Source organism: Paramacrobiotus metropolitanus, unplaced genomic scaffold (genome assembly GCF_019649055.1).
Source record: "Paramacrobiotus metropolitanus isolate TYO unplaced genomic scaffold, Prichtersi_v1.0 Parri_scaffold0000025, whole genome shotgun sequence".
NCBI classification, from domain to species: Eukaryota; Metazoa; Tardigrada; class Eutardigrada; order Parachela; family Macrobiotidae; genus Paramacrobiotus; species Paramacrobiotus metropolitanus.
The window spans coordinates 246,862-263,549 of NW_026570245.1; the positions used below are offsets into that span (position 1 = coordinate 246,862).

Here is a 16,688-nt window from a genome sequence, read left to right on the forward strand (position 1 = left end):
AGCATTAATTTTCTCTTCATCTGAAGTACTTATTGATATCATGGTATTCATTTAAAATTAAGTACAAAGTATAAGCGTGCCCTTGCACTGCAGGATAGTGAGTGAATACTGGGTACCATTTACAGCTGATGATATTTACTCCTCAAACTGGATTGTCATTTCCAACATATAGAAACCTTGACCAATACCGCTTGCTGTATTTTATAGGACATAAGGTAGGCTGTAATATACAGAACTATTTTGCTGCGAAGTGCGAGCATCCAGCAGCTCCTAATTTCAACCATGTAAAACGAGAAATGCCCAACGTTTCATCAGTCCGTTCATTGCCAAAGATGAACCGTAATTTTCTCGACGATTTAATACGAAGCTTGGAATGAAGCAGTATGTGTATGCGGTTGTAGTTCGGGTGAACCAAGCACCAACCGAGCTCTCCATCCGCACATGCATACCACATCAGGGATGATGACGAGACGGGATGATAAAAGCATTATCATCCCGTACCACCTCGATGCCCATTCTCACTTGATTGTTTACGGAAAACCTGACTTCGTTTACTTATATTTTGTAAACAAAAGTGTAATGGTGCAGTATACTCAATAAAGCGAACTGGTACTTGTCGATTATCCCACAAAATACGAAACCGGTTGAAACTCGTAGCAAAGCTTATTGTCTTTTTTGCCGTGCTACTGTTCAGGCGCACAGCAGCCATGGCAGAGTGGACAATAAAGGTCACCTGGTTCGGCCTGTCACGGCGGTATTATGGATATCGATGCGATTAGCACAAGGATCACTGCTGCAGTCGCTGGAAATCAACGAAAGACTGACCGAAGCGGCTTGCTCTGCGGCATCCGGACTGACCACTCCAATTCGCCGTAGCGATACGAGAATTTGCTGCGTGGCCACGTGTGCCGTAACGGAAATGTCTGGGTGTAGTACTTTCGTTGATTTGCAAGGACAACTTGTGCTTCCCTGCATGAATGCGGACATTTTCGCACATAAGCATAATACAGATACATATGCAAAATGTATGAGTCTACGGTATTCATCGTTGAATAGAAACGTGTGTGGTGGAGCACCTGCTTGCTTTCCAAGACACTGGAAGTGACTGGCTGCATGGATGAGTATGCGTCCGATGTTTCGACCGGACCTCTGCTGACTGGTGTTGCTGTGCGTTGGCCCCCTTCCATGCTTGCTAGCTGCTAACATCGATTCTGCCATCTTCGAAAAGGTCGGCAAAAATCTCCGCTATTCCCGATGCGTTGGTTCTCGAGATCAGAAAGCATACTGCGATAACACTGGTCGCAATCAGTTTTCAAGAAACGCTTCCAGCTGCATGGAAATATTTAATCAGCTCTTTTGTTGAACTGGCTCCATTCCGCTCCAATGTACGTAGTGTACGCAGTGATGAGCGCGAATTTAATACGAAGATCGAGAAATCAGGAGGCAATCTAGCCGTTTAATGAATGTATGTTTTGAGAAATTTATCATAGAGGTTTCTCATAACACATTATAATGCTAGGGGAAACTGACGCACGCTTGAGACAAAGCACCGCGATAATTTTGTCAAAATAGGCACGGCAAGGTACATAATTAAATATTTTAGTTTCTGATCCATTTTCTGGTGTTAACTCACGATCAGTTACAGTAATTTGTACCTTACGTACGCATCTATATCTATATAGATTTATCCTATAATTATAATCGTATAGATAGACAAGTCACGTGCATTTCCGGGTACAGCAGCGACAGCTCACGTTGTCCAGTCTGTTAATTATTATATTGCAGTAACACTTATGTATGTCACATTAATTACAGTTAAACTCATGTTTTTAAATTGTGCACTGCACTTATAATATTAATAAATGGTAACACGGTACACGCCTTGGCATTTTTCTGTTCGTAAAAGACGAAGTAGATAAAATTAACTGGCGTTTCGTTGTTTTTGTTTGTCCTTCTGAGGTTCTGACATTGAATACTCGGTAACGGCAGGCTGCCAGCATACAACAATTTTGCAATGTCGACTAATACGCTGTAATTTTAAACTAAGGTATCTACGTAATTGCAAACTTAAAACGGAGTCTAACAAATGGCTTACTGATGGGGATTCTCGCAGCATGACGACTTTTTGACGCCCACGAATATTTGCAGTTCTTCTTTGAAAAAGCAGTACACGTTACTTAAGAAACTTGGAACAAAAAAATTAAATGTTTATAGAAGACGATCAAGAAGCTACAGCTTTGTGGCAAGCAGGCCAATATTCTCCTGGCCATTGGTGTAGGCGTAATCCCTGGCGATGTACTCCAGTCGATCGACACGGAAGCCGGCTCGGGTTGCTTCACGCTGCAGGACATCCTTATCGAACAGATACCCGTGATCCACACTGATCCCTTCCGGCCAGCACACATTATCCGCCGTCATGTATCTGTAACCAAAATCATTACAAGTCAATAACGCAAAAAGAATAAAACGCCACATGTCAGCCAATTATCAGTGTTTAAATTGGATTGATCAGTACTGGAGGCTTTATCTAATCCGATCACCGGTACCGGTAACTGGTAAGTAAGATTGTTATAACTTATAAGATACGCATTACACAACACATGCACGATGCAAGGTTAATCACAGGTCTGAACATAATAAACACTGAACATCACTGGTCTGAATTTTAATAATTGCGTATAGATATAGGTATATCTATATTAAAGCTAAAATTGACACCCGTCGTAAATGTGCTGGTTGTACAATGCATCAGTTTTGCAAGAGTAACGCGTATATTAATACGCTATATTATTACGCGCATATTAACACGCTATGGTAAAAGCTTCTAATATTATGGCAGTCAACACTTTAATTTGCGTTTTACACAGGAAAAATCTCTCACCCTGGCCATTCGTCACCACTGGCTTTCCGTTGCTCATACACCTGCAAAAATCCGCTCTCTTTCGCCTCGATTAAATACGGTGTCCCACTGGTCATACACAGCTTCCCACCCGGAGCAATCCACCGACCGAAATTCTCAAACGCCCGCCGTATCTCGGCCGGATGGAGGAAGTGCAGGAACCGCAGCGCCTGACATCCGTCCAACGACCCCGGCTCAAACTGCAGTTCCAGCGCATTCCCCGGGATAACAGTTAGACGGCGCCGCTGCTCCGGCGTCACCATGGTCAACAGCTGGGCCAGATGCTCCTCCGAGAGGTCATTGGCAATAACCGGGATTGTGGACTCCTTCAGCAGCGCCAGTGTGGAGAAACCGAATCCACAGGCCAGATCGGCCATGGGCCGAGTGGCCCCGCTGCGGGCGAAATCATTGAACTCCTGCCCGTGGGGATCGATCTCGTTGACTTGCCAGCCGAAGGCATTGAGCGTGCGGGTGCATTCCCCGGTCTCTTCGGCACCACGCCGACCGATGTTGCGGGTCGGAACGGTGCGTTTGGGTGTGTCAGGGTCGGCCATCGTTCCACGAAAAGACGTCAAAATGTGAAAACTCAAGTTTACTACGTCAGTTCAAAAACCTTGACTTAATAGCACCGCAACAGATACCCCAACTCAGTAGCTTGTTTGTTGCAAACCTGCCGAATGGTGTAATCGCTTAATTATCAGCTATTCGTGCAGGGCTGATAACTACATAATTATCTTATTGCTTCGTGACTGGCTAATAATGACGTCGAATCGGAATGTGCTACATAGGACATACAAATATTACTCAAATCAAACATACATAAATTAGGTATCATAAAAAATAACCGGTAGCATGAAATCGAAACATTATTTATTTCCGTCCCAAAGCAAAGAAAAACCTAATTTATGAAAATCATTTTAAAAATCATGGAAAAAATCATACTGAACCGAGCATGATTAACACAACACTTCATAAAGCTGGAAGCCAAACAAGGATTCACAAACATGACAAATCAGATAACAGTGGAAAATTCCGTTGGAATTTCCCGAGCGTCTACGAATGTCCGGTGGCCTCCGCCTCCACCTTCTCCACCAGATCCCGATCCGGAAAACTCCGAAACAAATCCCGCAGTTTATCCAGAGGCGCCACCAGCAAACTATACGGCGTCTCAAATCGCGGATCCATGGAATTCTCTGGATGCGGTCGGGTGGGCGCAAAAAACTTGGTCCGCTTGAACTCTTTGCCCGCCTGCAGCAGTTTGTCCTGGCCGACATTTAGTCGCACCTGCGTCAGATCCTCATCCTCCTCCTTCTTAAGGTGCACAATCAATTCGTCAGCCATCTGGCGATAGCGGGCCACCGCCGCGGGATCCGCCAGGGTCTTGTTCTCCAGAAACTGCAAATCGTCCTTGGTGCGCTGGTGATCCGCACGGGAACTGTCAGCCAGGTTTTTCCCCACGGCGCCCAGTTCAGTCTCCATCAGGGGGTAGAGAATCAGTTCTTCCGCCACGGAATGACGAGCCACCTCCCACACCAGTTGATGCAGCCATTTTGTGGCCTCTTCGGGTTGTGATGGGCAGGTCTGCTGGATTTTATCGATGAAAGCCCGCATTTCCTTGTGATCATCTAAGATTTGCTCTACTAGATCCTGATTCGACATGACTGGGCGAAGTGTGCTTTTTCTCGCGTTCAACTGAAGAATTATTCGGGACGCTAAGGTACCACTGAATAGAATGTAGTTCAAATTTACAAGAACTTTTCACTTTTTGAAAACTTGTTTACTTGTGAAGTACGAGTAAAAATGTATTAAAATTTAATATCGACAAAATATGTCAGCATGTTTGCTGAAAGAAAATGTTCAATATAAATACAGTAGCGTAGTGAGCGCCCACCCTGCGCAAGTTGTCACTTAAACGGCTGTTTTCGTACTCGCAGCTTTGTAGTTACTGTACTAGTTAGTACCAGGCGGCCCACGCTCAAGCTCTGACTCTGACCGCTCATGAGAGGAGGAGTGGCCTCCCCGCACACCCGCACTGGTGCGGGTGCTAAGTTGTTTTGCTGTTTTTGCTAGTGATTTTCTCCATCTACCAGCTCTTCGATCTGGTAGATTCTTCAGTTGCTAGCCATCGTCGTCTGAGTAACTTGCTGTACTTTTATTTTCCCGCAGCATTCTGCTGCGGAGCTTCTCGTAGTGTCATGAATGGGATAAAGTGTGCAGTTGATTGTCGGGTGTCTTGCGTTTCCGCATAACTCGTAGTATACAACACTGCTCACTCTGCAGGATAGATTCCGTTTCTGTCTCTGTCCGTGGATTCTTCCTAGATCCACCATCATATGGTAGCAGAGCGTGGTTCAAAAAAGGGTTGTTGCAAGTCCCTTTTGGACGCTAAAGATTCATTCGCAGTACGTTCTGCTACTTTTGAGCCTGACTCGGTCTCTTTTCCCAGTGACCTTTCTGCCAAATTTCCGGCTTCTGCGTTCAACTGGATTGTAACCGCTGTCTCGAAGTCTTTATCCTCTTTCCTCGGTCTCCCCCTCTTCTTTTTTGGTTTATCTCCACCTGTGTCAGGTAGCAGAGAGCGTGGTTCGAAAAATTGACTGGTACCATTTTTCGGAGCATGCTCGGCTTCACTGAGTTTATCTTCTTCCGACTTTTCCTTTTCGGGTAGCAGGGTGGTTCGAAAAATGATTTGCGTTGGGGATCCAAATCATTTTGTGGACTTCGCTCTGATTCCATCTCTCCTTGAGGATTGCCTTCCAACTTTTCATCTGGCAACGGTGGGTGCCATGGTTTCAGGCGGTCGATTGAGACGACCTTTAAGTCCGCTTCCTTCTTTGGGTTCTGCTCAATGACCTCTGCTTCGTTTGCTCGCGGGAAGCTAAGGATTTTCCATACTTTATCATATTTTGACTTAAAGTCCGATTGGTTTTCCTTCTTCCCTTGTTTCGTATCCTTTGGGAGCCGTATCAATACAAAGTCGCCGACTTTGAAGTTCGGTCCGATTTCTTCTTGTTGTAGATTTCCGCATTCTTTTCATATGCATCTTTGATGTTACATCTCGCCACCTCTTCGGCAAAGGTCAAATTCTTTTCATGGTCTCCACCCATTCATCTGGGGTCCCATAATCGTCCGGGATATTCGTTTTGTGACCACGTCTTCCGGCATTGTCATTTCTCTGCCGTGCAGCATATAATATGCTGAATATCCGGTCGTGGCGTGTACGACTCTGTTCATCGCCGAAATGACATATGGGAGGTACTTGTTGAACTTCCTTTCGTTTCCCGCTTTCAAGTATTGCGCCAAGCCATCCGTAATCGTCTGCATCTGTCTTTCGACTTGGCCTTGACCTTCTGGGTGATATGCTGTTCCAAATGTGTGTTTAATCTTAAACACATTGGTGACCTTGTCAAAACTTCAGCTGTGAAGTGCCGTCCACGATCCGTGTAGGATGTGCGGTGCTCCGTGTACCAATATCACGTGTTTCACGAACACTTTCGCAAATTCTTTAGCCGTTGCCGTTTTCATCGGTACAGCGATCACATATTTCGTCAATTGGTCAATAAACACCGCTATGTACTTATATCCACGTTTCTTCGTCGGTAGCAATGGTCCTTTCAGATCCGCGTAGACTCGAAAGAACGGATGTCCGACCTTTATCTCTTGCAATTTACCAGGTGGGCATTTCCTTGGTGTTTTACGAAATTGACATCCTTGACAGGCAGTTATGTAATTCTTCACATCTGTACTCATTCGGTCCCAATAATATCGGAGCCGGATTGCTGTCAATGTCTTTTCGAATCCCAAATGTCCTGCCGCTTTCGTCGTGCAATGCGTGAATTATCGCTCTTCGCATTGACAACGGTACCACATATGACCTTTCAAGTCTTCCATTTTTATCCTTTACTCGGTACAATATGCCGTTCCACAACTGGTAATGAACTTCAAATTTCGATCTCGTTTCAGCATCTGGTAGGTGTTCCAATTCGTCTATTATCATTGCCAAATGGGGATCTTTTAACTGTTTATTGCGCAATTGTAAATTCGAGTCATCTTCCTCTTCCTCGTCACCTTGCAGGTTGACAATGCGGACTGTCGCTGTGCTAAGTTCATTCCAGTCCTTGATGACCTTGCAGCGTGGTAGCGGTTTGTATCTCTTTTTCGTCTGTTTTGGGAATCTCAACAACTTAATCGGACATTCGTTCAACGCCTGTGTAGCTTTGTCCGTTTCCCAAAGGTCATCTTTATTCTGCGCTGTTTCATCCCGTCCCGTGACCTTTCCGTTTTGAGGTTCTGATTCCATTTCAAGTCCGGTGACCTTTAAGTCACTCACGGTGGGCAACCAGCTTTTTACGCGGTTCACTTTTGCTTCGTTTTCAGCCGACTCCTTCGCCGTAGCTGAAGTGACCTTTAACCGTTTTTCTCTCTGTTCCACCATCTGCAGGAACAACTGTCCAATTTCAATTGCTGGTTCTTTCGTGTCAAACTCCTTCTTGTAGTCCTCGAAGTTTGGGATTTCATCAAATTCTTGTTCGTGACACGTTGGCCCTTCGATCGGCGCTCTTGATAACGCGTCCGCATTGTCACAATACTTTCCCGGCTTATACTCGATTTTGAACTGGTGACCTTGCAGCGCCATTGCCCATCTGGTCAAACGCGGGTTCATTCCAACTTTATTCGTTTCCGACCTCAATAGGTTGGTCAGCGCCTGGTGATCCGTTCTTACGGTGAATTCCGCATAATCAATAAACGGCTTGAATTTTCTGACAGCAAACACTACCGCCAGACATTCCCATTCTGTTACGCCGTAATTTCTTTCAGCCCCATGTAACACGCGACTCGCATATGCGATCGGGTGGCCATCTTGAGATAATACCGCTCCGATTCCCTCTTTACTCGCGTCACATTCAATAACGGTCGGCTTTTGCGGGGTCAAATTCTCGCCAATACTGGACCTTCGCATAACAGTTGTTTCAGACTGTTGAATTCCTCTTCGTGCACCTTTGTCCAGTCCTTCTTCACTTGTTTATCTTGTCTCAACAGTTCGTACAAATGGCAAGTCTTTTGTGCATATCCCATTATGAACTTGCGGTAATAGTTCGCCAGTCCAAGGAATGACCTTAATTGTCGTTCAGTTTGAGGTCGTTTGAATTCGGATACTGCGGTGACCTTTTCAGGATCCATTCGAATTCCATCTTCACTAAGGATATGTCCCAGGAATCCCATTTGTCTCATTCCGAATTCGCATTTGGTCGGTTTGATCGTGAATCCCGCTGACTAAACTCATTAAGACGTTTCTCAAATTCTGCATGAAGATCGCCCAAGTTTTTCCGGCGAAAATCACGTCGTCAATGTACCCGAAAACGCAACCCTTTCTTTTCGCTTTCGACAGTACTTTATCCATGCACAATTGGAATGTTGCTGGTCCATTACAAACTCCAAATGGCATTCTTTAAATCGATACATTCCATCTTGCGTTACAAAGGTCGTCTTGTTGATTGACGCTGGATCCATTGGGATCTGCCAGAATCCACTTTGTAAGTCCATTTTTCCATAGTATTTGTTGCCTGCACACGCATCAAGCAACTCGTCCGGATTCGGTAACGGGTAGTTATTCTTCCTCGTCAACTTATTTAGCATAATGTAGTTGACGCAAAATCTTGTTCCCATCGTTCCGTCGCCGTTCTTTTTCACAGCCAGCACGACTGGAAAGCTCCACTCGGCGTCTGACGGTTCGATCACGTCCTGTGCCAACATCTCTTCTATATGCTTTGTAATGAATTCACGGCCTGTCCAACTCGTTCTGGCCGGATTACATTTGACTGGTTTCGCGTCTCCCGTATCGATAACGTGAGTGACCCCTTTCACATCTCCGTACGGTTTCTTTGACGTCGGTAAGACTTTCCAGAATTCCCAGAACGCGTTGTACACGTCGTTCTTTTGTTCTTCGGTTAGGTCAGGTCCTAATTTCAGATTTCCAATTATTTTTGTCAGTTCCGCTTTCGTCGTGTCATCCACCTCTGGGTCTTCGAGTACGTTCTTTACTGTCCCAGCGTTGACCTTTACATTTTCCATGTGTTCATACGGCTCAACATATCCGAGAAGCTGATTTTTCTTCACGACTCGGTATTTGCTACTGTGATTCGCAATGACGATTTCAAAGTATTTTCCCCTGTGATCCGTCACTCCTGCCAACGGTTGCACTTCAGTTTCCACTTGTGGGACCGGTGTAAACATCAACTTGTTCTGAGCCGGTGCATATTTTCCCATCTTGACCTTTACCCGTGTGCAGTTTGACGGTTTCAATTTGATTCTTTGATCACTGTAGACTTTGATCACATCCTTCGACATTCTAGCCTTTTCCACTTTCAATCTTCTGACTTTAATATCCTTTTCTTTTTCTTCATCCACCTCGTCGTCTTCATCCAAATCCAGTAAGTCCTCTTGTTCTGAAAGGTCACTTACGCCTGAATCTTCTGAAGTCGTTGAGTTATCGCTTGAACTCGTCCATTCTGAGTCCGAATCACTGCTCTCGTATTCTTGTGCAGTAGCTTGACCTTTGTCAGCTTTCTCAAGTGGACGTTCGTCAACTCCTTCATCTTCTGATGAAAGGTCACTTTCATTTTCCCGTGAATCGCTAAGTTTTTTCGTTTTTAAATTTTTGAGCAGAGGTTTGTCCGCTTCCTTTGCTTTTCTTCCATTTCGTGCAGCGATTCTCGGGTGACTCCTCGCTACCCGGATTCTCATTGGTGACCTTTCTGATTGATCGGAGTTTGGCCTTTCTTCGTCTGATTTTGACTTTTCTATTTTCTCGAGGTTCGTTAATGGTTTTTCGGTCAACTCGACCGGCGGACGTTCCTCACCGTTATCGAGTGACCTTTCCCCGTTTTTTGCCTCAGTTACTGGGTTTTGTTGTTCATTCGATATCCTTTCAACCTCCTCTTTAAACTTCTTCCACATTTGTCCTCTGTCCGTTATCATCTGTGCAATGTCGAAGGCTGATTTTGGACTTTCTTCCGTCTCTTCCGATCCTCCTTCAGCTGTCTCTTTAGCTGTTTCTTCCTTCTCCGCTTCTTTCATAGTCTCTTTATCAACTTCGTCCTGTTGGACCGTCTCGTAACCTTTAGGCCGTTTGGGACCAACAAAGACGCAATTTGCCATGAGTTCTTCGGTGACCCAGTCATCACTCGGAATCGTTTCGTACATGTACCACGTATCACCACCTCGTTCTGGATAGTCGACTCCATCTGGATCTGGTGCCAAGGTCACTTTTTTCTTCTCCATCAATCCCGGTAACCTTCTTTTCCGGGTTACTGGCAATTCGCGCATCTCCTTTGCGTCGAATATTGGAATCTCCATTTCGAATTTCCTCCAGTATTTGTCGAATATCTGCCAGTTATCATCTTTGAGTGCTTTACAGAATACCACCACCGATTCATATACCGGTGTACCAAGTCCTGTTGGGAATATGACTGTTCTCCCTTGACCTTTGTACATATGGTTTATGCGAAAGTCCCAGAACAGTTCTATTCTCGCTTCTTCCCATAGCTGTACTTCTTCATTCATTACGTCTATCTCTCTTTCGAGTTTTCGTTCCGTTTTTACCGGATCAAAGGGATCTTGGATTCCATTTTCCACACGTTGCTGCCAATGGTTCAGCCATTTTCCCTCCCATAATGAAATTTTTCACACATGACAATCAAGTCCGATATCTGTTCCAATGATACCGCTCAATGTGTGGCTTCCACATTTCGTTGGTCCTCATGATACTTTTCGTTTTCTTTTGATCTTGACCTTTAAGATCTGCTAATGCAGCGTTACATCTCGGCCATTCTGAAAGGTCATCTTGGGAGGCGTCTTGGAGACATTCAGTGCATTCCCATTGTGGTTGCACTCTACACGGATCCTCGTAGTAACCGTGTCCGCAACTCCCCATTCGTTCTTCTGGAGTTAATATCCTCCGATTCGTTTGCGGTTTGGCAATCTCCTTCTCCTGTGTTGTAGCTTTGTGCTCAAATTCGATTTCTGTTGCACTCGCTTCGTCGGAGGATATTTCAATAATCTCTTGTTCTTTGTTCAGTTGGTGACCTTTCAACCGTTCAAGCGCTTTGTCGCGGATTTCGCTCGCGAACATCTGTTCTTCTTCAGCTATTCGTTTCAATATCCGTAACCTTTCACTCTTTTTATCCACTTTGGCCGTCTTTATTCCCAGTGCCTCTGGTACTGGGATAGGCTTTGCCCACTCCATGCCAGGCACGAGCGATTGTTTTGCTGCGACCGCCGCCCCTTTGTGTGTGGCAGCTATCTCTTCGAGTGCTGGTGACCTTTCGTCATTTTCAATAGCAGATCGAGGTTCGAAAAGGTTCGAAGTGCGCTCTGGTTTCAAGTTCACAACGCTTGTCGCTGGTGACCTTTCGTTTTCCTTTCCCAGTGCCTCTGGTACTGGGATAACTTTTTCGACATATTCTTTTTCTGTGGCTCCTTGCTCACCGTTATCTGCGATCATACGATCGCCGTTATCTATGATGGTGGATCTAGGAAGAATCCACGGACAGAGACAGAAACGGAATCTATCCTGCAGAGTGAGCAGTGTTGTATACTACGAGTTATGCGGAAACGCAAGACACCCGACAATCAACTGCACACTTTATCCCATTCACATGACACTACAGAAGCTCCCGCAGCAGAATGCTGCGGGGCTAAAAGTACAGCAAGTTACTCAGACGACGATGGCTAGCAACTGAAGAATCTACCAGATCGAAGAGCTGGTAGATGGAGAAAATCACTAGCAAAAACAGCAAAACAACTTAGCACCCGCACCAGTGCGGGTGTGCGGGGAGGCCACTCCTCCTCTCATGCCTGCGGGTGGAACACGTGAGGTCCTCCGAGCGTATCGCGCGGCGTCGCGAACTCCCCTCCACGTCTTCCCGGGTTGAAGTCCTGGGTGGCCGCTGGGGCTGTAAACCTCCGCTCACCAGTCCACATAGCCGATGCGCATCCTTCACACTGCAGACACGGCCCCGTGCCTGCGGTACTGGAAAAACTGACACATACACTTTCGTTTCACTGTTTTCGCACCTTCGCTTCGGATTCGTTTCATTTCTGTATCCGCTGACGTCACCGGTGCCTGCGGTACTGGAAAGACGTCACATACGGCTTGCTTCACATCGGTTTACGGTACACTTCACTTCGGCTCGGTTCGTTTCGGTTTTGGATCCAGTCCGCTCTGACCTCTTTAACCTTGTCTGGGTCAACGCACTGGCTGCGACGAAATCTACGGTCGAACCCGGAACTAGGGACATATTCCGTTCTTTCTTCAGTCGGGAAAGGTCACATTCTGAGTAAAATCGGGCAGGGGTTTGGGGCATTTGAACACTGGTGACCCTGCAAACACCAAAATACGCTTCCTCGGTGGGGAAATTCCGCTGCATCCGTCCAGGAAAGGTCGTCTTCCCAGCAAAATCGGGCAGGGGGTTGGGGCAAAATGACACTGGTGACCCTGCGGAGCAGCTCACTGCATCGTCTTTGGTGGCAGGGTTCACGTGGGCTTCAGTGGATGGCAGTCCTTGAGCTGCTGTGGACTGGAGTTGGCGTAGTCGTCGCTGGCTGGCTGCTGACATTCTTGTTGTGCGATATCCATGGTACACCAGTCCGTTACTGGTGAAAATCGCTGTGACAATATCCTTATAACCGTTCCATCTTCTTTTCGCGATAACGGCATCCGTATAGCCGTTCCCTTGTTCCATCCTCTTTTCGCGATCCATCTTCTTTTCGCGATGACGGCATCCGTATAGCCGTTCCCTTTTGCTGCTGCTACTGCGGTATCCTTATAACCGCTTAAACGATTAAAAATGGTCCCAATGGATAAACGACACGCTCTGCTACCATATGATGGTGGATCTAGGAAGAATCCACGGACAGAGACAGAAACGGAATCTATCCTGCAGAGTGAGCAGTGTTGTATACTACGAGTTATGCGGAAACGCAAGACACCCGACAATCAACTGCACACTTTATCCCATTCACATGACACTACAGAAGCTCCCGCAGCATTCGCTCCCGCAGCAGAATGCTGCGGGGCTAAAAGTACAGCAAGTTACTCAGACGACGATGGCTAGCAACTGAAGAATCTACCAGATCGAAGAGCTGGTAGATGGAGAAAATCACTAGCAAAAACAGCAAAACAACTTAGCACCCGCACCAGTGCGGGTGTGCGGGGAGGCCACTCCTCCTCTCAGCTCAAACTCTGACTCTTACCGCTCAACCTCTGACTCTGACCGCTCAAACTCTGACTCTGACCACTCAAAGTCTGATTCTGAATTTCTGACTGTCCAAACTCCAAACCTAAGAAAAACCTAAGAAACCTAAGAGACAAAAGGAAAACCTAAGAAACCTAAGAAAACCTATGAAACCTAAGAAACCTAAGAGACATAAGAAAAACCTAAAAAACCTAAGAAAAACCTAAGAAAAACCCTAAGAAACCTAAGAAAAACCCTAAGAAACCCAAGAAACCTTCAGAATCAGGGTCAGACTTTTAGTAGTCAGAATCAGACTTTGAGTAGTCAGAATCAGAGTTTGAGTCTGGGCCGTACCAGGGCAGGTCTCAATACCTTGTTCATACAAAGTAGTACCCATTTTTGCATGGGTACATCTTTTAAAATGTGCCATTTATCGCGATTATGTTATTACGTATTCTTCTGCTTTTCGCTGTGAACTTTTCAACTTGATAACCGCAATCCGAATGACACTGACTGGACACCGAAGTTTATTTCCTTAACCCGGGAAGCATTTGTGAAAAGACAACAGATAAGCTGACGTAATCCATGCGTCTCACTGTCTGTATTATACAGCAACATATTATAGCGTCGAAATGGACGCCCAGTATAAGATCATTTCATCACCAAGTAAAATTAACAGCATGCACCAACGGCCATACGGCAAAGTACGATTATTTGACAATACAATCGCAGACTGACATGCTTCCTTCTGTCCACAATATATAAAAACGAAAACTAAAACCGTCACAAAATAAACTAAGCAATCACTCATTCAATGGTCGAAAAACCGAACCAAATAAATATACGAGATCAAATATGGGTATAACCGGCCTCAACCTAAGAATATTAAACTCATCTTAACTCTTAAGCCCGCACCGGGCGCACTCCCTCCCGAACACGTCGCGCCAGCTGAATATCCTTGGGCATGATGGTGACGCGCTTGGCATGGATGGCGCACAGATTGGTGTCCTCGAACAATCCCACCAAGTAGGCCTCGCTGGCCTCCTGCAGCGCCCCGATGGCCGCGCTCTGGACGCGCAGATCCGTCTTGAAGTCCTGCGCGATCTCCCGCACCAGCCGCTGGAAGGGCAGCTTACGAATCAGGAGCTCCGTGGATCCCTGGTAGCGGCGGATCTCACGTAGCGCCACGGTTCCTGGTCGAAAGCGACGGGGCTTCTTCACGTAGCCTTTGGAGGGAGCGGATTTGCGGGCCGCTTTCGTGGCAAGTTGTTTCCGGGGAGCCTGACCACCAGCAGTCTGCTTTGTACGAACCATTTCACTGCGGAGAAAAACAAGTTAATCGTTTTTACCATTACTTTAAAACGACAACAAAGCACAGGGCATTCACTAACTGCACCCGCGGAAGTCGAAATCTGTCACATGGAGTGGTCACTGCAGCTGCTATATTGACTAACCGTCAGCAGTCAGCGAAAGCGGGAGAAACACAGAATTTTCCACACGGATCTCTTCTCAAATTATGACAACATATGTCAGAGAAAGGCAACAGATAAGGGGCGATATATTTTTAAAAAAAAATTAGAGAGTCAACGATTCACAAATCACAACCTAAGACAACAATGAAAGACAAACCAATGGTGTGGGATTTATCATCATGGGCATGTCACGTGGGCATGTCACGCTCCAAACGTTTTGTACGCGTACTGCACACCGTACGCCGTACAGCGCTGTCTGGCCAATCGTATGCTTTCAATAATGCTGTGATTGGTAACATTGGTTGGAAGGGCTTTTAATACAGTACTCACTTCCGGTAGGATAATCCAAATCTTTTTCAACAGTACATGTACAGTACTGTAACTTTCGGTAATGACCCTTCGGTCACTATTACTAATGAGATAATTATCTGGATTTGGCTGTCATTCCTGTTGTCGAATTCCATGATTGAGCCCGGCTAGCTCAGTCGGTTACCGATGTGGGGATCCAAAGCTCCAAACTTCACAAACCCCCGTTGAGCGACATTTTGGGGCTGCTAGCTTCGGGCACCCATGGTTTATTTCAGTGGACGAAAATGGTGTAGTTTGTCCCAATTTTTATTAATAATAATTAATAATGATATTAATATAGATTTTCATTAAGTAATTGTTGGTTGTGTCTTGTTCGTAATAATATCACGAATAATATTTTTATGGTATGTACTATGTACACGACTACTACCAGTACCAGAACGGATATGTACAAATTATAATGTACTTTATATTTCAGAGTAGGAATTGGATAAGGCGAAAGGGGTTGCATCGTTGCATCAAATTCATTTTAATCTTAATTTCAACAGATTTTGATTTTTTCAAATAAAAATTTACTTATTCTTGATTGTGCGATTAATCGCGATATATGACGTATTCTTCTGTTGGTTGGCAATCACACAGTCCGAATTACTTATTACTTACTCGACAGTCTGGATGACACACAGTCCGAATTACTTATTACTTACTCGACAGTCTGGATGTTACTGCAAGTTTATTTCCTTGAGACAGTTCTTAGAATAATCAACCGTCAACGTGCCTGTACTACAGCAACAAGGGCAGACCATCGCTGAATTATCATCTTGCGAAATGGCCGCAGAAGATCATGCAATACCAAATAAAATTTGCACCAACGGCCATACGGCGAAAACTAGGGAAGTACGGTCATGTGACCAGCATCGCGATACCGAGGGCCTATGGAATCGCAGAATGACATACTTCTAGCATAAAAACAAAAACCTTCACAAAATAAAGTAAACAATTACCTAAATATTTCATGGTCGTAGAAATAAAACCCGTATGAGATCGATTATGGACGTAAAATCAACTCAAGAGCAATCTTCACCTCATCTAAACTCTTACGCCCGCTCTCCCCGGATACGTCGCGCCAGCTGAATATCCTTGGGCATGATGGTGACGCGCTTGGCATGGATGGCGCACAGATTGGTGTCCTCGAACAATCCCACCAAGTAGGCCTCGCTGGCCTCCTGCAGCGCCCCGATGGCCGCGCTCTGGAAGCGCAGATCCGTCTTGAAGTCCTGCGCGATCTCCCGGACTAGACGCTGGAAGGGCAGCTTACGGATCAGGAGTTCCGTGGACTTCTGGTAGCGACGGATTTCACGCAACGCCACGGTTCCTGGTCGGTAGCGATGGGGCTTTTTCACTCCACCGGTGGACGGAGCGGACTTGCGTGCCGCTTTCGTGGCCAGTTGTTTCCGGGGAGCCTTGCCACCAGTGGATTTACGGGCAGTCTGCTTGGTACGAGCCATTTTCCTGTGGAAAAATTAATAATGAATCGTTTTTACAACTACGCAAAAACAAAAGCAAAATAAACAAGTCACTGTTACAGTGTAACTAGTCGTAACACTGTCGACTTACCGTTAGCAGTCAGTAAAAACGGAATAAACAAAAAATTTTGCACACGGATCTCTTCTCAACTTATGACCGCATATGTCGGAGAAAGGCAAAAGATAAGGCGCAAAAATAATTTAAATAAAATTGAAGAATCAAAACCTAACAAAAATCAGTTGACTG

The 16,688-nt window shown here is 45.6% G+C and overlaps 3 protein-coding genes across 3 annotated transcripts; all 3 read right to left on the bottom strand.

The window, feature by feature from the left end:
• Nucleotides 1-1,932: 1,932 nt before the first annotated feature.
• Nucleotides 1,933-3,612, bottom strand: LOC129587395 (uncharacterized). The gene is made up of 2 exons (XM_055481133.1): nt 2,882-3,612; nt 1,933-2,422 (listed from the first exon to the last, which is right to left on the bottom strand). The coding sequence occupies exons 1-2, from the start codon at nt 3,451-3,453 to the stop codon at nt 2,230-2,232; spliced, it is 765 nt and encodes a 254-aa protein (XP_055337108.1). The 5' UTR covers nt 3,454-3,612; the 3' UTR covers nt 1,933-2,229.
• Nucleotides 3,613-3,682: 70 nt separating this feature from the next.
• LOC129587396 (uncharacterized) lies at nt 3,683-4,778 on the bottom strand. Its single transcript, XM_055481134.1, has one exon. The coding sequence runs from the start codon at nt 4,556-4,558 to the stop codon at nt 3,953-3,955; it is 606 nt and encodes a 201-aa protein (XP_055337109.1). The 5' UTR covers nt 4,559-4,778; the 3' UTR covers nt 3,683-3,952.
• Nucleotides 4,779-13,671: 8,893 nt separating this feature from the next.
• Nucleotides 13,672-16,681, bottom strand: LOC129587402 (uncharacterized). Its single transcript, XM_055481141.1, has 3 exons — nt 16,533-16,681; nt 16,017-16,427; nt 13,672-14,452 (listed from the first exon to the last, which is right to left on the bottom strand). Exons 2-3 carry the CDS (start codon nt 16,421-16,423, stop codon nt 14,038-14,040), a joined length of 822 nt encoding a protein of 273 aa, XP_055337116.1. The 5' UTR covers nt 16,424-16,427; nt 16,533-16,681; the 3' UTR covers nt 13,672-14,037.
• Between the last annotated feature and the right edge of the window lie 7 nt (nt 16,682-16,688).